At 43.6% G+C, this 24,045-nt stretch overlaps 1 protein-coding gene across 1 annotated transcript in view; it reads right to left on the bottom strand.

The window, feature by feature from the left end:
* The window catches only part of DDO (D-aspartate oxidase), a 30,817-nt gene extending 15,933 nt beyond the window's left edge, over positions 1-14,884 (bottom strand). The window contains exons 1-4 of the mRNA XM_003935965.3: positions 14,772-14,884; positions 12,246-12,421; positions 7,194-7,302; positions 3,628-3,804 (exon numbers count right to left, since the gene is read on the bottom strand). Coding sequence (XP_003936014.1) covers positions 3,628-3,804; positions 7,194-7,302; positions 12,246-12,417 — 458 coding nt within the window. The 5' untranslated portion in view covers positions 12,418-12,421; positions 14,772-14,884. The remainder of the gene's footprint in view (positions 1-3,627; positions 3,805-7,193; positions 7,303-12,245; positions 12,422-14,771) is intronic.
* Positions 14,885-24,045: the final 9,161 nt, after the last annotated feature.

Here is a 24,045-nt window from a genome sequence, read left to right as displayed (position 1 = left end):
CACAGTAATAAATAATTCAGGCAAGAGTCATCAGTGGATGCTGAAACTCATAAATCAAAGTACTACTTTCATAGAAACTCATTTCATGGGAATAAGATATTTACATACTCTCAGGAATATCACAACAAAATATTTAGTAATTACAAAGAGAAAAAGTAGTAACCTCACAATAGAGATACCTGGCATTCTGGGTAACGAAAGTTAACAGCCTCAATAAGGGGATAAACTGATATCATTGGCCTCCTGCTATGAGGCAATAAGGATTCAACATTACTTCTGTGCATTCTCATGCCGACACGCAGGCCCTCAATCTGATCCCGAGGAAACATCACACAAACCCCAATTGAGGGACATTCTATTATATAAAACAACTGGTCTGTACTATTCAAAGTTGTAAATGTAATAAAAGACAAAGACAGACTAAACACTCAAGAGAAATGACAACTGAAGACAATGTGATTGTGGTTTGTTTCATGGACTGGAAAAAAATATGTGTTGTGTGTATTTATATTTATATGTGGACATTATTTGGACAATTGGAAGAATATGAATAAGATCCACAGATTATAGTGTTGTATCAATATAATGATATTGATTTTATTATAGTTCTGTGTTTATGTAAGAGAATACCCTTGTTCTGAGAACAGTATTTAAACATGGGGCTGGATGCAGTGCCTCACGCCTGTAATCCCCGCACTTTAGGAGGCTGAGATGGTTGGATCACCTGAAGTCAGGAGTTTGAGACCAGACTGGCCAATGTGGTGAAATCCCGTCTATACTAAAAATACAAAAATTAGCTGGGCACGGTGGTGCGCACCTGTAATTCCAGCTACTTGGGAGGCTGAGACAGGAGAATTGTTTGAACCCAGGAGGTGGAGGTTGCAGTGGCCTAAGATTGCGCCATTACACTCCAGCCTGGGTGATAAGAGCAAAACTCCATCTCAAAATAAATAAATAAATAAATATACTAACTAACAAACATAGACATAATTAGGAATAATGGAGCATCGTATCTACAACTTACTTTCAAATGGTTCTGAAGGAAAATACATATAAGGAGTAAAAAGAAGGAGAAAATAGTGAAGCAAAATGTTAGGAATCTGGATGAAGAATCCAGAGTTCCTCTACCTCCCTTAGCTCTGTACCCATTACCATCCCTGACACACACCCTTGGCCATCCCCACGCCCTTGATCAGCCCTTGACCGTGTCACTGATGGAGAACAACACTCTCAGGTTCTCACTGATCTGCATCTTCCTGATTTGCTGGAGACCACAGGGCTCCAGCCAAGTTTTCTAGAGATCTTCCTGATAATTAAGACAAAAATTCAAGATGAGAAAGCCACACAATGGACTTGGGGGTAATAATGAAACTTTAGCCCAAGACCACGAAAAATATCAAAAATTTTTTTTTTTTTTTTTTGAGATTGAGTCTCCATCTATTGTCCAGGCTGGAGTGCAGTGGCGTGATCTTGGCTCACTGCAACCTCTGCCTCCCAGATTCCAGCAATTCTCCTGCCTCAGCCTCCTGAATAGCTGGGACTACAGGCATGCGCCACCACACCTGGCTAATTTTTTTACCTTTTATACAAAATATTTTATAAATGTTCTTCCATTTTGAGCTTCTTTGGGGTCATAATCCAAAAAATTATGCATTGTATTGAATCTGAACTCTACCACTTTTTGGCATAGCTAATAACTTCTACTTACCTAAATTTTATTTTTATTTTTTTGCCTTTTTCCACATGTTCTAATTTTTTTGTTTTATTTTTTGGATTTTTTTATTTTATTACTTATTTTGTTAAAATAATTATTTTATTATCATGTAATAATACGATTTTATTAAAATAAGGTATATGACGCCTTGATTTCTTTCTCTTTTTCCTTTTTTTTTTTTTTTTTTGAGATGGAGTTTCACTAGTTGCCCAGGCTGGCTCGATTTTGGCTCACTACAACCTCTGCCTCCCAAGTTCAAGTGATTCTCCTGCCTCAGCCTCCCAAGTAGTTGGGATTACAGGTGCCTGCCACCACGCCCAGCTAATTTTTGTACTTTTAGTAGAGACAGGTTTTGCCATGTTGGCCAGGCAGGTCTCGAATTCCTGACCTCAGGTGATCTGTCTGCCTCGGCCTCCCAAAGTGTTGGGATTATAGGCATGAGCCACCGCGCCTGGCTGATGCCTCAATTTCTTATCACTAGCATCAGTGTTTACCAATTTTCTATTTCTAGTCATTTTTATAAGGGGAAAAATGCAACACTATACACTATTGCTTCTCAGAAAAGGTGGTGATGCTGCTAAAATATGCATGTTGCCTAGCAGGCAACTCCATCATGTGACAGCTCAAAATATACGTTTATCAGCTGGTGTATACAAGTCCAAACTTGGCATATAAACAGTGATTTATGGGCCAGTGAACAAGGCACAAAAGGGCATAGGTTTTACAGAACTAAAACTTACAGAAGCAAAATGTCCTATATAAATTGCTAAGAGGTAAAAGTGAGAAGAGCACTTATAAAGCTGCGAAACTAGATCCTGATGCCACAGTCCTAGGCTTCCTCCTTTGTGCTCCCATTCCAACCCGCTTAAGTCTGTACTTTATTTTACCACGTGTGTTACTGTCATTGTAATTAACATACAAACACATACACACATAGCCCCAAAAGACCAGAAAATTATTTTTAAAAGAAATCATATTTTATGCTTCTTTTTGACCAGCTCCTAGCATAATGCCACATATATAAGTGTTCAATAAAAAATTGTGTAATTGATGAATTCTATGAATCAATTATCCTATAACCTACATCTGGAACCAGATCACTGTTGCCCCAGCTTCCATCAAGTCACTTTTCCAACATTTACACAATAATTCACATGGTTCCTATTTACCTATCAAATATACACATATGAGCATCAAAAGGACCAATGTTTCACAACCCTCAACATGCCTGCAAGTCCAGAATAAACTAAAGACAGATTTATTGATGTGCCTCAAATGAAGACACTCTTGATGTGTTTCCTAACTGGAAAATAGGTACTAGTTTCCCGAAAGTCCTGGAAAATAAGCCAATATGCAAGTTCAAGATATTATAGGCTGAACTTAGTGAGGAAGCAGTGACATAATTTGGATAGGCCTTCGGTTTTAGAGCTCTGATTTAAGACAAAAGGAAATATGAAACTTTTTTTCTTTATCACAAATGAGAAAAAAATTTAAAAATAATTTATAATAAGCAAACAATTCTCTCATCCAAAGAATTAGAGTAAATCATATTATTTTATAGCTGGAAACATATTTTCCAAACTGTTCCATTTTAGAGATGAGGAAAACTAAGATACTGTTTCAGCAAGAGGGTTTTACGTGGGGCAAGAAGGGTAGGGAATAAGTCAGGCATCAAGGTACACACCAAAAATGGAAGACAGACAAATTACTATGAGCATGGTGTAACTTAGTCCTTGTGACACAAACACTGTCTTCAGATTGTTTTACAAAGCCCTAGTCATTTGTGAGTGACAAGACAATGTAAAAGAGCTCTGAGGGATGGCAGAGACTTTTCAGTATGTACTTTATGAATAGCTATGAAATGATTTGTAGCTATGACAGATAAGGAACTAGCAAGGAGCGTTTCAACTGACCTTTTCTCCAACCACGGGAGGTAGGCAGGGCATTCGCACTTCAGGGTTGTAAAAGCCTGACCAAACTCATGTTGGGGGAATTTCTTCAGCTCAGCCTCAGTCATCTTTCGAAATCCCAGAACCACATCAGCCCAAAATGGCACTTCTTCGGTAGGAGTGCTCTGAAATATCTGCCAACTCAAACACATTAAATGAAAAAATTTCCTGAAATTTGTGAAATAATGTTATTTCTAGTAAAATTCATATGACATTCTCTAGAACATTTATCTTATTTTATTTTATTTTATTTTTGAGACAGGGTCTCACTCCATCACCCAGGCAGGAATGCAGTGGCACAATCGTGGCTGACTGCAGCCTCAACTTTCTGGGCTCAGGCAATCCTCTTGCTTCAGCCTCCCAGGTAGCTGGGACCACAGGTGCATGCCACCACTTCCAACTAATTTTTAAAATTATTTGTAGAGTCGGGATCTTACTATGTTGCCCAGGCTGATCTCAAACTCCTGGGCTCAAGTGATTCACCTGCCTTGGCCTCCCAAAGTGCTGGGATTACAGGCATGAGCCACCACACCTGGCCTAGAGCATTAAAAAAATGTAGTTTCTATAAACACAAAGAGAAAATGATCTATTTTACTATCCTCTTGGATTCAGATAACTCAGTAGCTAAATAAATAGCAGACGTTGGTGATTGGACAAATAAGATATCTTAAAAGTAACATGCCTTTTAAAGATTGAATTTAATACTTCTTTTCTAAAAAGCTCTTGCTCAGATTTGGTTGTTAACAAGAAGGCTGTAATAGTACTACTAATAGCTACTATGCAAATGTTTAGATTGGTAAGTATTGGGTTGTTTTTATCAGTAAATGAATAAATGTTATAATACCAGGAGTTGTGGCTCACACTTGTAATTCTAGCACTTTGGATGGCCGAGGCAAAGTTCGGGACCAGTCCGGGCAACATGATGAAACCCTATCTCTACAAAAAATGCAAAATTAGCCAGGTGTGGTGGCACAAGGCTGTAGTCCCAGATATCAGGGAGGCCAAGGTGGGAGGATCAACAGAGCCCTCGGAGGTGGAGGCTACAGTGAGCTGAATTACACCACTGCACTCCAGCCTAGACAAGTGATACTCTGCCTCAAAAGACAAAAAAAAAAAAAAAGGATAAATGTTATAAATCATCATTACTCAAAAAAAAGCAAGGAAAATAATTTGAGTGCTGTGCATAGTTGCTAATAATTCCCACATCAGAATGTGCATCTCTAGGTAATTGATTCAGAGCAGTCCCCATGAAGGTACAAATGTCCTTTACTGCAGCGCTCTGTGCTGGCCCACTCTTGCCCTGGGCTAAATTGCCCTCTTCCATATACTCACCATGAGCTACAGGCCAGACATTTAGAAGGCCACCTCTCCAGTCCTGAGCACTTAGAAGGTTATATCTCCGGTCCATTCTCTCTCTTGAGTTCCAAAAACAGATCCTGACCTATGTTACCTACTCCCTACCTGGTAAGTCCACTTAGAAGTCTGATGCATTTACACACACACACACACACATTTTCCCCATCCTACGTAACTCAGAAAATGAGTTATCTAGCCATGCAGGCAGGTGCTAATCCCCAGAAACCCAGGAATCATTTTTGATTCTCTCTCCCTACTCACCTCTCACACACCATCAACTGTCAAGTCCCAGCAAATCTCCTCTTAGGCATGTCTCAAGTCCATCTACTCTCTGTTTCTACTACCCACATCCAATCTATCTCATCATCATCTCTTCCCACGGATCAATTCTCTACACTGCAGAAAACATCTTTGAGATGCAATTATGACCACTCACTTCGCTGCGTAAACTCCCTCAACGGCTTCTTATTTCTCTGGACTTCCTTCAGTCCCTCCCACGTATCACAGTCGCCCTAGACTCAGGTCTAGGTGTGTGCTGTTCCCTCCACCTGGGTCTTCTCCCACCCGGTCTCTGCCCCCACTTCACCTCTACGAGATCACCAGTCTAACTTACACTCTTCCTGATGGTCTCAGATAAAACACTTTGATCTGGATGGTTTCTCATCACTTCCCAGAGCAAATTTCTTCTCCAGACGTATGCTTCCAAAGCACCCTACCCTAGCCTCTTCCTCTTGGTAACTCATGTCCCAGTGAGTTTGGTAACTCATTCGATTTAGTGCATTCCCTACAGACCGTAAGCTACATAACGGCAAGACTGTGTCTGGCTTCCTTAAAAATCAACTCAACACATATTTATGAAGCATGTACTATATACCAAGCAGTATTACTAATTGCTCACTACTGTAGCCCTAATAACTAAGAAAGAACCTGATTCTGAAGAATGCTGAATATATTGTTTTGAAGGAATGAATAGATGAATAAGGCTATATACTTATGCCAAAGTTGCACAGGACATTTGAATTTTGGACATGGCTATTTCCAAAAATTACTCAGAGCCAGAATTTGTGAATGAGACTGGTTCATGCTGGTTTTGGGAAAAAGACAGTGTGATTGTAAATCGACGAGACTTTTTTTTCTACTTGGTTCATCAACTGGCTCTAGATTTAGTTATACAGAAGAATTGATTCATAGATTGATAGAAAAGCAAAGCTGCTACTTGGGGAAGGGGCTTTTGGGAAATTAACTGATTGTCAACATCGTCTTGGTGTTTGCAATGGTAAGGGAAAGCAAGAAGAAAAAAAGGGTAGAAATTCACCCAATGCAAGTGTATACACTAGACTAGCAGAAAACGTCAGTGGACAGCCTGACATCAAAAGAGGAGGTAAGAAACATTTTTTCAGAAGGCTGCAAAAAGACTGTGTTATCACACAGGATAACATGTTTGTTACATGAGTAACATACACCAACGACATGTATGTTACATCATGTGATGACACTGAGCTGTAAATTGAAAGTAATAGAATATTTAGTGATGTCTGTTTAAGAAGATATTTTAAAATGTGCTAGTCTTACTAACAGAAATGTTAAATAGTATTTATTTTCAAACTTTCATTTAATTATGCATATCTACTGAAATTACACCTTAAAAATGAAATAGAAGTATGCTAACAGTTTCAGGAATATTTTTTTCCAAATGGCCCTTCAAAAGACAAGTTTAGTTACCTCTAAAATATACTTCTTTGGAATATCTCATTCTCCAGGGACACCAAATAAGTAAGAAACCCCTCTCCCTTAGGTCTCTGCGGCCATCCCAACGTCATACCCGTTTGCTTTCCATCGGCTGCACCATCCCCACATCACCCAAACCCAGCATTTACCTCCTGCATATTTTTTTAACCAAATTTGCAAATCACTGCATGGTCTCTGAGAAAACCCAAAATCAATCATATTTGTGATGCAAAACCGTGATTGTTGTTTATTGTTAAAAAGTGTAATACCATAACTTGTCTTTCTTAGGTTCTCTGGGGTAAAGCCTATAATGCTCTTTCTGAATCCTCCTGCATCTAAGTCAGCACTCTGCTCACAGTAGATACTCAATAAATATTTTATGTTGAACTCTAATGCCCGTTAAGATCATTCTACATTCTCAAACAACTTCAGCTTTCCTCACTTACCCCGATACCAAATGAACACCAGCATCTCCGGCTTCTGCAGAATTGGCAATTGCAAAGAGGTGATTAAAGGTCTCTCTGAACCACTGCTTCTGCTTGTGAATGGGTGTGTCTGTAATCACGGAGAAAAGCAAAGTGCAACAGAAAGGAAAATGATGATGATGACAGTACTTCAAATAAACTCCTTCCCAGAAACTTGGGGGGGAAATGAGGCAAAAATAAAATAAGGAAGCAGGGAGGAATATTAACATAAAGTACCACATTGTGGTGGAGGATCTGTCAGCAACAAGAGATTTGCATGTTGACACATGCTGTCCACATCTGCTCATATGATTAATCAATGGAGGAAAACAGGCCCACAAGGGCCAAACCTGACCTGCGAGCTGGCTGGAAGGTGGTCTTTGGTACTAGATATATTGCAGAGATCCTTGGCAGGTCTGAAACCAACCTGAGCAGATCTCAGTTCATGGCTGCGGGATCCAGCTGGCCACAGAGTTGAGACAATAGAACAAAGGACCAAGGGCCTCTTTCTTGGGGACTGAAAACATAATGGATGACGTGGGCAGGTGTGTGGGGCCCAGGTCAACCAGGAGAGGGAACAGACTGCACCTTGATGGGGAGCCCTAGGGGCTCACCTCCTGGTAAAAGGAAACAAGACTTGCAGGCTGGAGGCAGCCCCCTGCAGGCCAGACTTCCCAGCAGGGGCTGCCATGACCCTCCACACAGAAGAATCAGGTGCCAGCCAGAGTAGCATTTCTGAGGTCAGCACAGTATTCGGGGACTATACCATCCCCCAGGCGTCTCTGCCAGAGCACATGAGGTTGGACCCAGACACAGCTTTTAGAAGGGTGCCAGGCCTATTGGGGAAAAAACAAGATGCAGGGTTTAAGCCTCAAAATAATAGTGTCCAGTGTAGGCACAGAGAGAGCAGGAATGACCCCTAATCACAGACAAATCCAGCTGTGGCTGAAGTATGTGGCCGTCTATTTCCTGTGGAAGGATCATGAGAGAGCGGCTAGTGTTAGGGCAGGGACCAAGGAACGACAAGCCTGAGGGGCTGCTACGAGGGGAGCCACAGAGGAGACATGGAAACTGCGGCAGAGAGGATGCTAGGTTGGCTTCACTTGGAGAGGTGTCCCTGAAATTCAGGGAACAGATAGAAAGACCTTTGGAGATATCCTGCTTCCCAGGCAAAGCCCCCAGGTCACTGAAGACATGTCAGCAGTGGGATTTTTCAGCAAATTCACTTGTTATAGGGCCAATAAATATGTCTTTAGCAGCAAACCTGTACTGCCGATTTTAAACATGTGCCCATGTGAAATTAACACTGTATTCCAAAATTGCACACTGGGGATGCTGCTTTAGAAATAAGGAATAAATAAATTATAAGCTTCAGAGAGAACTAAATTAGACCTCAAGTAGATTTTACCGAACAATCTATGCCAATGTGTGAGGTTGTATTGAAATGCAACTTCCTGTTTTCACCCCAAACCTTAAAAACAAAATAGCGGCTGAGACTCACATGCTGCAGAAGTAATCCCGAAAGAACAGACAATTCCCATTCAACAGTGGGTCTAGGAAGGCTGGTAACCCAATTCATGTTCAAGAGCTGGTAACACAAACTATAGCTGGAATGGTGGGAATAGTAGCAAATGCCAATATAGCACTTACTATGTGCCAGGTACTCTTCTAAATGCTTTACATGTACCAACCCATTTAATCCCCACAGCAACTCTATGGGACAGGCATGGCCTCCATATGGTATTGGCATTTATGAGCACAGGAGATATTTATGACTGGGACTCATCTGAATAGTGTCTAGAAAAAAAACCTAATGAGAAGACCAAAGTCTTTATCTAGCAGCACCATAGAGAAAAAACCCTGAGCCAGGAGACCCAGCCACCTGGCCAAAGAGAGAGTACGGGCCTCGATGGCCCGATGAACCCTTAGATGAGTGACCCTCTGTGAGGGATGATTCTATGACTAGCTGGCAGCCTTCTGAACACTCACTCAGGCCTGGAGCAGAAAAGGGAGAGCCTGGAAAATGGTCCCAAGAACTCTCGTCACAAGAAAAGCACCAAGTGTAAGCTGGTGTATTAGTCTGTTCTGGCACTGCTAATAAAGACATACTCCAGACAGGGTAATTTAGAAAGGAAAGAAGTTTGACTCACAGTTCAGCATGGCTGGGGAGGCCTAAGGCAACTTACAATCATGGTGGAAAGGGAAGCAAACAAGTCCTTCTTCGCATGGTGGCAGGAAGAGAAGAATGAGAGCTGAGCGAAGGGGGAAAAGCCCCCTATAAAACCATCAGATCTCCTGAGAAATCACTCACTATTGTGAGAACAGCAGCATGGAGGTAACTGCCTCCGTGATTCAATGACCTCACACCGGGTCCCTCCCATGACATTTAGGGATTATGGGAACTACAACTCAACATGAGAATTGCGTGGGGACACAGCCAAACTATAACAGCTGGCATCTGGTGGACATACCAGGTACCTGTGTTTGTTTCCTGGGAGGCGGTTCCCAGGAGCTGACCAGCCAAGTTCCTAGACCTGCAATGCAAAGGCCACGGCCATTACCACCCTAACAAAAGATGTGTCTATTCTTTCTTAGGGGTCTTTGGGCTGGAAAACACTAAGCACCAGCAAAGGCAAGGGATGCCATGCTGAAAACAGGAGGGTTAAGGAAACCCATGCAAACTGGATACTAGGACCCCAGCCTCTCCCCCCTCACTTTCTAGAATACCAGCTGGCATCTGGGCCTTCACTCTCCCCAGGCAGGACATGGAAGCCTCTTCCCTAGGAAACATGACCCACTCAAGAAGAAAAACTTAAACTGAATGACATCACAGATGTCTCCAAATAAATGGCCCTGCCCTCTTACTCCAGCGAGCTCATGGGCAACAAGCCCTATGCAAACACTCAGAAATTCCTATCTGCTGTTCAGGATCCCACTTATAAACATCAGAAAATGGGTAAAGAATACCACACGGCCAAGAAAAACCTCTATCATGAAAAAGGAGAACCTCATAAAACAAAAAGCCCCCACAATTTGGAGATGACAGAAACTCAGACACTACTCAGGGAGAAAGTTTTTAAAAACTGTTATTAGTATCTTCATAAAGATAAGGGAGGACATTGCAACCCTCTAACACAAATAAGATGTCATAACAAAGGAAAATTCGGAGAACAAAAAAGAGCTTTGGCATATTAGAAATATTATAGTAGAAATAAAAAATTCAATAGCAAGATGAAAGATACAATTGAGAAAGTCTCTCAGAAAGTAAAATAAAGAAAGATAAATAGGAGGAGGAAAAAGCTAAAAGAATTGGAGGACCAGTCTGGGAGGTCCAGCATATTAACATTTCCAGAAAGAGGGAAAAGGACTTCAGAAGGGAGGAAGTTAACGACTGAGTAACTCCAAGATTGCTTCTCAAATTGAAGAATATGAGTTTCCAGATTAAAAAGGACAGCGCAATTTTTATATTCCAGATTGCTGGGATTTGTAATCAATGGTGTAAACTATTTGATCATTTAAACTTTGGACATATATAACTTTGATAAAAAATAAAATTAAAGAGGAAAAAGACAACGGAAATGAGAAAATGGGGACAGTGAGTATAAACCTCATTTCGGCAGTGAGATTTTGGTTTCTATTTAATGCTATTTTCTTCCTCTTCTTATTTCAAGTGGAAAATGCAGAAAGGAAAGGATGCATGGACTTGTTCAAAAATCAATGCACTGGCAGGCATATTGGCTCACATCTGTGATCCCAGCACTTTGAGGCCAGGAGTTCGAGACCAGCCTGATCAACATGGCGAAACCTTGTTTCTACTAAAAATACAAAACTTAGCTGGACATGGTGACACATGCCTTTAGTCCCAGCTACTCAGGAGGCTGAGGCACAAGAATTGCTTGAACCCCAGAGGTGGCGGTTGCAGTGAGCCAGTGAGCCAGGATCATGCTACTGCACTCCAGCCTGGGTAACAGAGCAAACTCTGTCTCAAAAAAAAAAAAAAAAAAGAAAAAGAAAATCCATGCATCTTCAGGTTCTAGGACATATTGACTAACTATGATCAACTAATTACAAACATATTGATAATTATTCTTACACAGGCTTAGAAGTCAGGATAATTTTAGTTCCACTACAAGTAATTTCTGACTTGATGGTCATTACTGAGCGTCAGTGGAAAGGCAGAGTCACCAATCATGTAGTCGTCAGTGCTGTTCATCACATGCTTTTGCTACACATCTTCTAGGAACTATAGAGTCACACTTGCTGGCCTCCTGCTGAGGGTGGGGACATGTGGCCTGCTCTGCCAAAGAGCTATCATTGGAAGTGTTAAAAGTTGCTTCCTGTCTAGAGTGTTTAATCATAGATGTGAGACCCTCAGAGATCCCTGCCCCTGGACGCATGCACTGATGACAATCAGGATGACAGCTGCCCCATCGTCTTAGGTCCCTGGATGACAAGCTAGCCCCTTGCTGATGCTCAATCCACATGTAGTATGAGCACGAACAAACCTTTGCCTTTTAAGCTGCTAAGATTTGGAGGTTGTTTTTGTACTGCAGTATAACAGGCTGTTCTAAGAAATGAACCAACAGGATGTGAAAACTACACATCATGGCTAAGCATGGCGGCTGTAATCCTAGCACTTTGGGAGGCTGAGGCAGGTGGATCCCTTGAGGCCAGGAGTTGGAGACCAGCCTGAGCAACATGGCAAGACCTCATCTCTACAAAAATACAAAAATTAGCCAGGTATGAAAGTATGCACCTGTAGTCCCAGCTACTCAAGGGGCCGAGGTAGGAGATCGCTTGAGCCTGGGAGATTGAGGCTGCAGTGAGCCAAGATTGCACCACTGCGCTTTAGCCTGGGTGACAGAGTGAAACCCTATCTCAAAAAAAAAAAAAAAAAAAGATAAAGATAAAGATAAAAAAAAAAAACAGGTATTACCCTTACACCTACAGCCAGCCATCTTTGTCGACAGAATTCCACTAACATCATTCCATCAGACATCTACTGTGTCCGACACAGGAGTTGAAATCTCTCACCTGGATAAGTGTGAGGGATGAGCATTCCAGCTGCCACATCGCTGGTGGTCTCCGGAGTAAACTTGTCTGAAATGACAGTGACAGAGCATCGGGGCGCCAGTTCGGAGATGCACACAGCCGTAGAGAGCCCTGCCACACCTGCCCCGACAACCGCAATCCGTGCTGTGTCCATGGGCCTGTCAAGAGGGAAATATACACCTTGTTTTAAGGATTATTCCATCCAGACAGTTTGGCCTTGACAGTTTTTCCCTTAGGTCTTCAGCCACTCAAAATAAAACTTAGTCTGTTGGTGTTTCTTGTGGGATAAAGAGGATATCCCTATAAGCTGGCTTTCCATTAATTATTGGGGTATGGACAACAAGATCTCTATGGGTTTTTAGAGAGTAGCACACAACCGGCTTGGATTTGCCCTTAGAACAGACAGCCAGTAAGTAGTTCTGCATTTGGAGCGAGTTTTCTACCCATTCTTTCCCATTTCCTTTTTTCTTTTTTTCCCCCAAGATGGTGTCTTGCTCTATCGACCAGGCTGGAGTGCAGTGGTGAAATCTCAGCTCACTGTAACTTCTGCCTCCTAGGTTCAAGCAATTCTCCTGCCTCAGTCTCCTGAGTAGCTGGGATAACAGGTGCCTACCACCACACCTGGTTAATTTTTGTATTTTTAGTAGATATGGGGTTTTAGCATGTTGGCCAGGCTGGTATCAAACTCCTGACCTCATGGATCCACCCGCCTCAGCCTCACAAAAGTCCTGGGATTACAGGAGTGAGCCACCACACCAGGCCTCTTCCCCCTTTCCAAAACCATTTTCCTTATGGGTACAACCTAAGGAAGGCTGATGAGAAACCACAGAGCTGTAGTCTCTGCTCCCATAAACCACCTGAGGAGCGGTGGTGAGGGGCATGACCCATGAGCAACTCGAAACTCAACTCTGTCTACAAACTTGTTTCTAATAAGAAGGACATCACAGAAAGTTTCAGCAGCTGAACTCAATCTCCTCGGTCATCTGCCTCTGACACCGGCCCCTTCTCAGTCCTGGACTGGTCCTGTAACCTCAGGAGCAGCTTGTGGTCTCCTCGCCTCAACTCCCTCATGTGTAACACAGAACGGACAGATGACTTGCTCCTTTGGGTGGTAAACAGGAGAGACCCAGTGAGGTGGCCTCATACAGGGGGCTCCTTGGGAGAGTCTGAATGGAAATGCAGGGGGCAGACTGTTGTTGAGAAACATTAAATTTACCCTGCCCCCATGGCTCCGTTGTGGAGAATACCTTTTAGTTTGTGATTAGTGGTAAGTGGGTAACAGCTGCCTGCTTGGAATATTTTTGAGTTATAAGTGAATACAGAACACCTGTTTATTAATAATAATCACTTGTTAAGAGAATAAATACATGGATCAGCATCTGCTTGGGGCCTTCAGCCTGTCATGCTGTCGGCTCCTGAGGCTCTCAGCTCGCTAGGCACCCCAGATAGACCCACTTTGTTGTTTACCTGGGTGTCCGCTTCTCATTGCCTTCAGCACCACCTGGCGGGGGGGTCTCCCGACCCAGCTGGAAGTCGGTAGCAGACATCCCGGAGCCCAAGCTGGGCATCCTGGGGCTGGCACCCAGTGTCCCCCACCCCCAAGGAGCCTTGGTCCACTGTCAGCATCCCCACCTGCCTTTGTTTCCCCGTTTTTTGCTTTCCCCATCCGTTCCTGCTCTAACTCTCTCTGTATGGCTCAGGTTTAAACTCCAGACAGAGAAAATGCAATTGTCCCACCTGGTCATTGCCACCCCTGTTGGACAAAATTCTAGTACCAGGCAAGCTTGCTGGGCTAAGCCAGCCTCTGAATCTGCCCTTGGCATAGTTGCCCTTCTCTGTCCACAGCACAGTGGTCAGGGCACTGGGCCACATGGTACAAACCATGACCTTCCACACACACAGGTTCGCCTTTCCTCTGGAGGGGGTGGGCGGCTTCCTTAGCAAGGGCTGTTGGCAGGACAAACGTGGGCTTGGCTGTTAGTGGTCTCTGCTTTCTCTTCCAGTTCTGAAGATTCTCACACTATGAGACTTTAAAGCCCTCCAGTGAGGTTTAGTGTGTTATTCCTATTCCTGGAGCAGTCTATGCATTTCTGTGTTAATTTGATTTGTTAATTTGACTGCAGTACAGTGGGCTGTCAGCTGAGAGGGAGCAGGCCTGCCAGGGCTGAGGGAAGAGAAGGGAAGGGACCCGGGCCGGGGCAGCCTGGTGGGGGCAGGATTGAGGATGGTGGCCCTGCAGCGACCGATGCCCTTACTGGCTTTGCAGTTGCACGTCGGCCTCCCGTGTCCAGCAACTCTCTCAAAACAGCACTAATAAACCAGTTTGGAAGGGCAAGCAATCCGTGGCTAAGAATAACCAGCTGCCGGGAGGGGGAGTGAGCCAGCAGCGCAGCGTGTCCTGGCACAACGGCCTGTCCGTCACTGTCCCCTGACCCTACTCAGACACACCCCCACACTCCCAGAGCATAGATAGAATGACCCCTCAGCTGAAAGCAGGAATTCAAGTACCTGTCTCTGAAAAAGCAGTCTTGGAAGCCACCAAAGTCTCTGGCACCGAAGCTTGATTCCCTGTGCTGAGCTGGTCTCGTGCTAAGCAGGAGAGACAGAGGGAAAGCGAAACTGCTTCCCATTGGTGACTTATTCAGGACGTTTCCCCCGGTCTTACTTACCATTGGCTTGCACGGCTGTCTCGGTCACCCATTGCCCTGGAGAAAAGAGCAAGTGACCTCAACCTGCCATCTCCGTGGCACTGTCTCTGCCAAGCCCTTCCCTTTCTGGCCTGCAAACCCTCCATCTGGCCGCCAGCCTGGGCTTTCTCCAGCTGATTTGTAGTTATGGTGAATAATGGGTAAGCCTGTCCAACTTCCGACCTTGTTTGGCTGCCCACAGTTAGCCGGCTGCCTGGCTCTGCTGGGTCAGCTGGTGGGGAAGCAGGAAGGAGGGCGTGAGGGCTGAGTAATGTTGTTGATTGATCGGAGCTGGAAACATCATTCAGGAGATAATCAAGGATAGAACCACAAGATTCTTTTGCCCAGCCATCCCCGGCCTTTTAGGCACCAGGGGCTGGTTTCGTGGAAGACAATTTTTCCATGGAGTGGGGATGGGGTGATGGTTTCGGGATGATTCAAGTGTATTACATTTATTGTGTACTTTTTTTATTGTTACATTGTAATATATAATGAAATAATTCTACAACTCAACGTAGAATTAGTGGGAGCCCTCAGCTTATTTTCCTGCAACTAGATGTTTTTCTCTGGGAGTAATGAGAGACAGTGACACATCATTAGGCAGTAGATTCCCATAAAGAGCATGCAACCTAGATCCCTCATGTATGCAGTTTACAGTAGGGTTTGCGCCCCTCTAAGAATCTAGTGCTGCAGCTGATCTGACAAGAGATGGAGCTCAGGCAGTAATGCAAATGATAGGGAGCGGCCGTCAACACAGGTGAAGCTTCGCTCACCCACCCACGGCTCACCTCCAGCTGTGAGGCCCAGTTCCTAACAGGCTGGGGACAGGTAGTGGTCTGTGGCCTAGGAATCTGGGATCCCTGCTTTAACCCACATATTCAAAGAAGCGATTCAGTATTTGATGAGTGTCTACTGTGCTCTAGGCATGAAGCATTTTACAGTTAACAAGTTTGTTTCCAGGGAAGCAGTGTGATGTGTCAAAATAGTGACAATAATATTTCCAGTAAAGTATATTTAGCATTAACCGAGTGCTAGGCACATGTATGACATCCAATATCACAACCACCCTATGAAGCAAGTACTATTATCACTATCCCCATTCTACAGATGAGTACATTGAGGCTCTAAGACAATAAGGAAGGACACAGGGTCTCTTAAGTGGTAAAACCTAGTCTGGGTATCTGATATCAAGGCTCAAGCCCTTAACCAAAGCACAAGCTTTGATCTCAAGAGACCTACCTTTTTACCCGAGCAAATCACCTCACTTCTGAGTTTGATTGCCCATCTGAAAACTGAGAATGAACTAAGAATGCCTTGCCATGTTGCCCAAGATGGTCTCCAACTCCTTGAGGCTAGTTGGAGACCAGCCTGGGCAACATGGCAAGACCTCGCCTCTACAAAAATACAAAAATTAGCCAGGTATGAAGGTATGCACCTGTAGTCCCAGCTACTCAAGAGGCTGAGGTAGGAGGATTGCTTGATCCTGGGAGATTGAGGCTGTAGTGAGCCAAGATCGCACCACTGCACTCTAGCCTGGGTGACAGAGTGAAACCCTATCTCAAAAAAGAAAAAAGAAAGAAAGAAAGAAAGAAAGAAAACTGAAAAGAATGCCTGTGACCACTTTGATGCCATGTTGTTGTAGGTCTTTGAAAAATTAAGCTCCGTACAATTCTGTAGGGTCTGAGGGCAGGGGGAGGAAGTCGCTTTTTCTCCTGCTATGCTCAATACTGTCACAGTCACTGAATACAAAACACTTCCTGCAACCAGGCAGTGAGTGTTGTCTCCCTACACACCAAGCATCCCGTCTGTAGATTCCCTAGCAGACGCTCCAGCTGTGTGTCCTCTAATTCAACTCAATTCTGACACCAGCTACCTGGAGATAGTGTCAGATCCCACGGGTTGAGGGCTCATTCCCACAAGACTTCCCTCACGTCAGATGCCAATCGCAAGCCCCAGGTTGTGGGTTTCTGACTGATGAGCTGTAAATCGGGGTCCCTACAAGCCTCTTTTCAAGTTCAATTAATAATGGTTCAATTTGCAAGAGTGGCCCCAGAACTCAGGAGACCACTTTGCTCACCTTTACCCATTTATTAATATGGATATTACAAAGGATACGGATGAAGAGCAGAGAGGGCCAAGGCCAGGCATGTGGGAAGGGGCAAGGAGCTCCTGTGCCCTCTCTGGAGGCACCACCTCCAGGAACCTCCAAGTATTCAGCCATCTGGAAGCTCCCCAAACAGTGTCTTGTGTTTTTCTTTTTTTATGAAAGCTTTAGTATGTAGGCATGATGGTTAAAACATTGGCCACTAGCGGCCAACTTAACCTTCAACCCCTTCTCCCCAGAGGCTGGGGATAGGGCTAAAAGGCCCCACTCTCTGATCATGTCTTGTCCTTTCCAGATGATCAGCTCCCATCCTAAAGCTTACTAGGGTGTCCCAGCCACTAGACATCTCATTAGCATACAAAAGATACTCATCACTCTGGAGATTCCAACGTTTTAGGATCTGTATGTCAGGAAATGGGAATGAAAACTGAATACTTATCTCCCAGTGTCACAAGTGGTATACATATTTTATTGAGCACCTACCATAAAAATCAATCAACAAACATTTACAGAGCAGTCACTTTGTCCAAGACATACTGCAAGGGCTATAAGATATTTAAGGATTTCTGAGATGTTTTCTCCCTCAAGAAAGGAAACAAGGCAGAATAAGACTGTCGTCTAACCAACAGCACAGACTTCAGCTGCTATGAAGGCTCAGGAGACAGAGGAGTATGGTGGACCCAAGTGGCCAGGCCAGGGGCATCAGTGGGAAGTGAGAAGGGCCCCAAACAGTCAATGGGATTTCAATGGACAAAGAAGAGGAGGGAGAAAAGTCTCAGGATATGGAAAGCCACAGAGGCAGGAAGTTCAAAATGAGCTGAGGAAAGAGTGGGAGGTTCACGGGGAGGTTTGCACAAGACCACGGTGTGAAAGTGCTGGAAATCCGGCTAGGATGCAAGATCGTCCTCAAAAAGTAATGGGAGCCATGGAAGAGATCTGAGAAGGCTCCTTCTTCCCCTGGCCCAGGTTAGGACTCTGTTTTCCTGAAAAGCAAGAAGAGGAGGAAATACTTAGAAATGAAACCCAGAAAGCAAGCTTCTCTGTAGTACTAAGAGTCTAAACAGATAAGATTAATAAATCCTTTATTTTTTTCTTTTTTGCACAGAGCTGTAGCACTGTGACTTGAGGGAAGGGTCCTTCAGAAAAAGGATAGGAAAACTGATTTAGATATCACTGAGAGTAACTTCTAAAAGGGACCTCAGGAACATCCTGGGGACAATCAGTGTTACTGCTTTTCAGGTGAGTGGTTGAGGCCTGAAGAGCTGCCGTCATCTTCCTGAGACTGCAGGGGAGCTGGGCTTCGTAATCTTCCCTATGCTTCTTCAGAAACTTTGAAACTTGGGCTGCAGAGGTCCCGGGGCCTCACTTCTGCAGCACATTTAGGGTCTCCCTAGCCACCCTGCCACTCCTGCTGTGTGCTCTTCACAGGTGTTCCTGGCTTGCAGGGTGTTAGCCTTGCTGGTGTGCCCATGGCCAGTAAATGCAGGACCTAAGCCTACATTCTTCAGAAGACGACTGAAGATACCAGGCTCAGGGGCCAGGGATTCCCATGTGTACAGCAGTTTGGGGCAGGGAACAAGGACAGTGAAATTGCCCTCACAGGGTCAATGAGATTATAAGCCAGGCTTTAGGGAGAATTCTAGTGAGACATTGACCAGGGTGGGTTGGTGCACTTTTTGATCCGCTTCCCTGAAACTGTTAACTAATCAAGAATCAAGTAGCACGCTGACCGCCTGCTCCCCCGAGGCCTTGTTCCTACAGATACAATCTCTGACAGTGGATCTTTTTCCCAAGAATTGCTTAAGGTGTTCTTCAGAGCCGCAATTTCAGCAGAATGGCTGATCCAGCTGGCATGGGTGAGCACAGAGAGAGGCCAGGAATTAAAAAAATTTAATTTACTTAGAGCGAGCAGTTACCAGGGAAATGTTGGTGCACTGTAGACTTCAGACATAAAAACAGCACCATCAGTGACTTCTGGCAAATTCGGGTAAAACAGCAAACATCCAAACTGCCAGACATTCTCTTGGGGGAACCAAAGATGTTGGCTGCCATAGTTAGCTTTATCAGCTTCAATAAGAAAATACTCCTCTTCACCATGTACAAGAATTTATTAAGTGCCCCTTTTCCTACATCGTTTTGCATTTAGTATGTTTTCACTTCATATTTGATAGGCGAGAAAGGGCACAGGTGTGCCCCTCAGAGCATTCAATTGAGTACATTCAGAGCATATTTTGAGTATGAACCTCCTCGACAATACATCTTTTAACAGTGATTCAGGGGACAGATTCAGCTTTTGCGGGGTCTTGAAGTTTATACAGTTTCAGGAACCCTCTTTAGAGGAAAAAAAATACAAAATCATGAAAGAAAAGAATGGCTGTGACCACTTTGATGCCATATGACAGAGGGGGAATGTGACAGAAAACCAAGTGGAAAAAGACTGGTCACAGCTGATTGTAGTGAATAGATCTTACTTTCACAAAATTTGCAAAATTTTACGAAAGCTTATTATTAAACTCCATCATGGGAGCCTGTGTAATTCAAGGAGCCTAAAGTTTATGCTTCATTAGTTTCACAGTAAGTCTTCCCTGCAGCTATCACGGACCGAAACTAACCCATCAGGGCACAACAGAGACCGCAGAAGTACCTCCAGGTAGCTAAACTGCAGAGTCCACAAGGGAGGACAGCAGCATGCAGTAGGCACAGTCGGACAGTGACAGCATGCGGAGTCCTGACAGGAGGGGCCCCCATGCCCACGGGCCAAGGCCAAGACTGGGCAGGACACCCGAGGGTGGAGTCGCATACAGAGAATGGAGAAATAGGCTTATAAAATACCAGAGCTGTGTAGAGAGGTATTAAATGATGTCGCCATATCATTTCTTTTAATATTGCCATTTCCAGAGGGACACTGTATTATAATCCTGAATTTCCAAAGGAGAAGATTGAGGTAAAGAGAGATTGGTTTGCTTAAGTGGGAAGGCTTATGGCCAGGAGGCTTCTATTGCCCCTCACACTTCATGGCCTGTCAAAGTCAAGTTAGTGCATGAACCTCGGTTACGCAGAACTGACACACAAGGTCACCTATCTGAAGTTTACCTACTTGTATGTGGTTTGTTCTCTGATCACTCCAATGCTATGGCAAAGTACTCCTTGAAATATTTGGAATCAGAGACAGATTGGATGCGTTATGACTAGGTTCCAATGATTATAGATATATATCTATACAAAACATCGATTATAGATATGTATCTATACAAAACATCCCCATTTTCCAAGTATAAAATCAGAAGGCTACACATATTAAGAAATGCCGAAGGAACAAAGTATGTTTGACTTCCTGTATGATAAACATTTGTAAATTTTTACAAGAAAAAGCCTAATTTTTATTCTCATAAAGAAAAAAAGAAACTTTTTTTTTTTTTTTTTTTTTTTTGTAGACAGAGTTGCCCAGGCTGGAGTGCAATGGTGCAATCTTGGCTCACTGCAACCTCCACCTCCCAGGTTCAAGCAATTCTCCTATCTCAGTCTCCTGAGTATCTGGGATTATAGGTGTACACCACCACGCCTGGCTAATTTTTTTGTATTTTTAGTAGAGATGGAATTTCACCATGTTTGGCCAGGCTGGTCTTGAACTCCTGGCCTCAGGTGATCCACTTGCCTCAGCCTCCCAAAGTGCTGGAATTAGAGGGATAAGCCACTGCACCCAGCCCCAATAAAGAATTTTTTTTCCTTTTGAATTAAAATACTTTAATCAAGGTTTATGGATACAAAATCAACATATAAAATCAATCACTTTCTTTTATGCCAGCAATATACAGCCAGAAAATATTATTATTAGAAAGTTCTCATTTCTAATTATAGTGGAAATTTATATATAAGAATATAGCAAAAATGTATACAACCTTATGGAGAAAATTATACTTCAGTAAAAGATACTAATAGTGACCCAACTAAATGGAGAGAGATAACCCATGATAATGGATAGAAGAGTCAACACCAGAAAAAAGAGTCAATTTCTCCTAACTTCGTCTAAAAATTCAACTCATTCCAGTTGAAAGCATAATAGGCAGTTTAGGTAGAATCAGTGGGTGTATGGGCTCCTGGGTTTCTGGTCAGCAGCAGAAATGTGGTTCCAGCCTGAGCAGCGGAAGCAGAAAGTGTAGGCTTGGAGGCTCCCGGCTTCCTGATCGCTAGGTAACTTCTCCATTTTGTTTTTCCTACACTTTCTTAACTGACTATGCAGGAAATTCCTCTCTGTTTGAATTATCTCCAGTGGTTTCTGTTTTCCTGACCAGACATTGATACAGTGATACATATGTAGATGTCATGATCTGAATGTGTCTCCTGAAAATTCATATGTGGAAGCCCTACCCCCATCAATTGATGGTATTGGAAGATGGGACTTTGGGGAGGTAATTGGGGTTAGACGAGGGCCTGAGGGTGGGGCCCTTGATGGGATTAGTGCCCTCATGATGAGAGACACAAGAGAGCTTGCTCTCTCTCCACACCTGTGCACACAAAGAAATGGTCCTGTTAGCACACAGGGAGATGTCAGCCACCTACAAGTCAAGAGAAAAAGCCTCAGAATGAAACCTACCTTCCTGGCACCTTAATCTTGGACTTCCCAGCCTCCAGAACTGTAAGAAGTACATTTCTGTTGCTCAAGCTGCCCAGTTGGTGGTATTTTTTGAATAGCAGCCCAAGCTGACAAAGACAGTGGGTAATAAAAATGTAAAGAAATGCCTCGACATTCATATGTTGAAATCCCAACCCTTAGAATGCAACCATATATGGAGAAGAGGCCTTCAAATGGTGATTAAGTTAAAATGAGGTCATCGGAGTGGAGCCCTAATCCAACATGACTGCTGGCCATAAAAGAAGAGGGAAAGATACCAGCCAGAGGTATGTATGCACAAGGGGAGAAGAAGGAAAGATACCAGTCAGGGGTATGTATGCACAAGGAGATGACAGGGTTAAGAGACAGCAAGAGGGCAACCAGCTGTTAGCCAGAGAGGCATCAGAAAACCAACTGGGCTGGCACCATGATCTGGAACTTCCAGCTTCCAGGACTCTGAGGAAATAATTTCTCTTGTTTAAGCCATTCAGTCTGCGGTATTCTGCTATGATCACCTTAGCAAATGAACAGAATATCAAAGTAAAGTCAAGAAAGTATTGCCGGGTGTGGTGGCTTACACTTGCAATCCCAGCACTTTGGGAGGCCAAGACGGGTGGATTGCATGAGATCAGGAGTTTGAGACTAGCCTGGGCAACATGGTGAAATCCTGTCAAAAAAATACAAATCCTATGAAAAATACCAAAATTAGCTGGATATGATGGTGGACACCTGCAATCCTGAGATGGGAGGATGGCTCGAGCCCAAGAAGCAGAAGTTGCAGTGAGCCCACTGCATTTCAGCCTGGGGGATAGAGCCAGATCTTGTCTCAAAAAAAGAAAGAAAGAATGAAATGTTAACTAAGATGAAAAATTTTGATGGCAGTAGAAAAACAGGCTGAAGGAAAAGAAAAAAGAGACAAAATATGAGAGAAAGGCTCAAGAAATGTCTTCTTCCTTTTCTTCCATAGAAGTCTCCGTTTCGCTCTTGTTACCCAGGCTGGAGTGCAATGGCGCAATCTCGGCTCACCACAACCTCCGCCTCCTGGGTTTAGACAATTCTCCTGCCTCAGCCTCCCGAGTAGCTGGGACTACAGGCACGCGCCACCATGCCCAGCTAATGTTTTGTATTTTTAGTAGAGACGGGGTTTCACCATGTTGACCAGGATAGTCTCGATCTCTTGACCTCGTGATCCACCCGCCTCGGCCTCCCAAAGTGCTGGGATTACAGGCGTGAGCCACTGCGCCCGGCTATTTTATATTCTTTTATAAAGGGAGAAAAACTTTTGTTAATGGAAAGTCCAAGTGAAGAACTAAGCAATTACCCAGGGAACTAAACTCATATACAAAGACAATAATTCAGGTTAAATTCCTCCTTTTTTTCCCCCTTGGCAATGCTTTGTAAACTCACAACGTCTGTGTAACTGCCTTCTTCTACTTGCCTCTGCAGATAACGCTAATATTTCACCAATTCAAATGCAGGATGTAAGACATACCTAGCAGCAAAATCTCAAGAGCAAAGAAAAAAATAATGAACTTATGATGAAACCACAGTAAAGAAAAACCCAAAACCCATGGGAAACTGACTGTTAATCTGAAATGCATTCTTCCACAGATAAATGAGGACATAATTTGGAGTTGAAATGTCCAGGATATTATTAATGTTTTTGGAAGACTATGGTTTTAAGTAGAGTTGGGAAAAAAATGTATACTAAAAAAGAGTAAAATCTTCATGTAAGTTATTTTTTTAAAGGCAAGATTACTTACAAACGTTTTTACATTGGCCACAAATCCAGATGGTACTTACAGTCAGTTTCCTGGATGATCTGCAAACTGAAAAAGTCTGCAATGCACTAAAATGTCACAGCCTCTCTGGGCTGTGGAGGAGAATTACAGGGAGAATTTGGTAAATTTGAGAAAAATGAGAATGCCAGACTAGAAAGCTCACTCTTGGACCCCAGCAGGTGCGTGTCCCTTATCTGGACCAAACACAAGCTCAATTGTCTGTACATCAAGCCTTCTTGCCTCAAGGTTCTGGGAAGCAAAACCCTTTTCGTAGCTCTGAGTTTTTAAGGTATTGTGAAGACAGGCATTTTTTGACAGGGCATTTCTGAATGAGACTTGTATTTAGAGCTATGATTCTCATAAGAGGGGGAAAAATATCAGAAATAGAATCTGCAAGGAGGTTTGTCTAGAGAAACATACCCTCACGTGCCCCCTTCTTTTCGGAAGCCGTGACGGGCGGTTCTGGTGCGGATAGAAATAGGTGAACCCCCTCTGGCATGCGTGGTGGGGTGGCGGTGGGGAAAGACTGAGAATCAGCAACATAGAAAAACAAATGTGGAAAAATACTTTGCAGCAATAAGAAAGCAGTTTTTAAAAA

The sequence above is a fragment of the Saimiri boliviensis genome, chromosome 4, assembly GCF_048565385.1.
Source record: "Saimiri boliviensis isolate mSaiBol1 chromosome 4, mSaiBol1.pri, whole genome shotgun sequence".
In the NCBI taxonomy this organism is placed as follows: domain Eukaryota; kingdom Metazoa; phylum Chordata; class Mammalia; order Primates; family Cebidae; genus Saimiri; species Saimiri boliviensis.
Note: the sequence above shows the minus strand (reverse complement) of the source record. Positions and strands in the feature narration are given on the sequence as shown.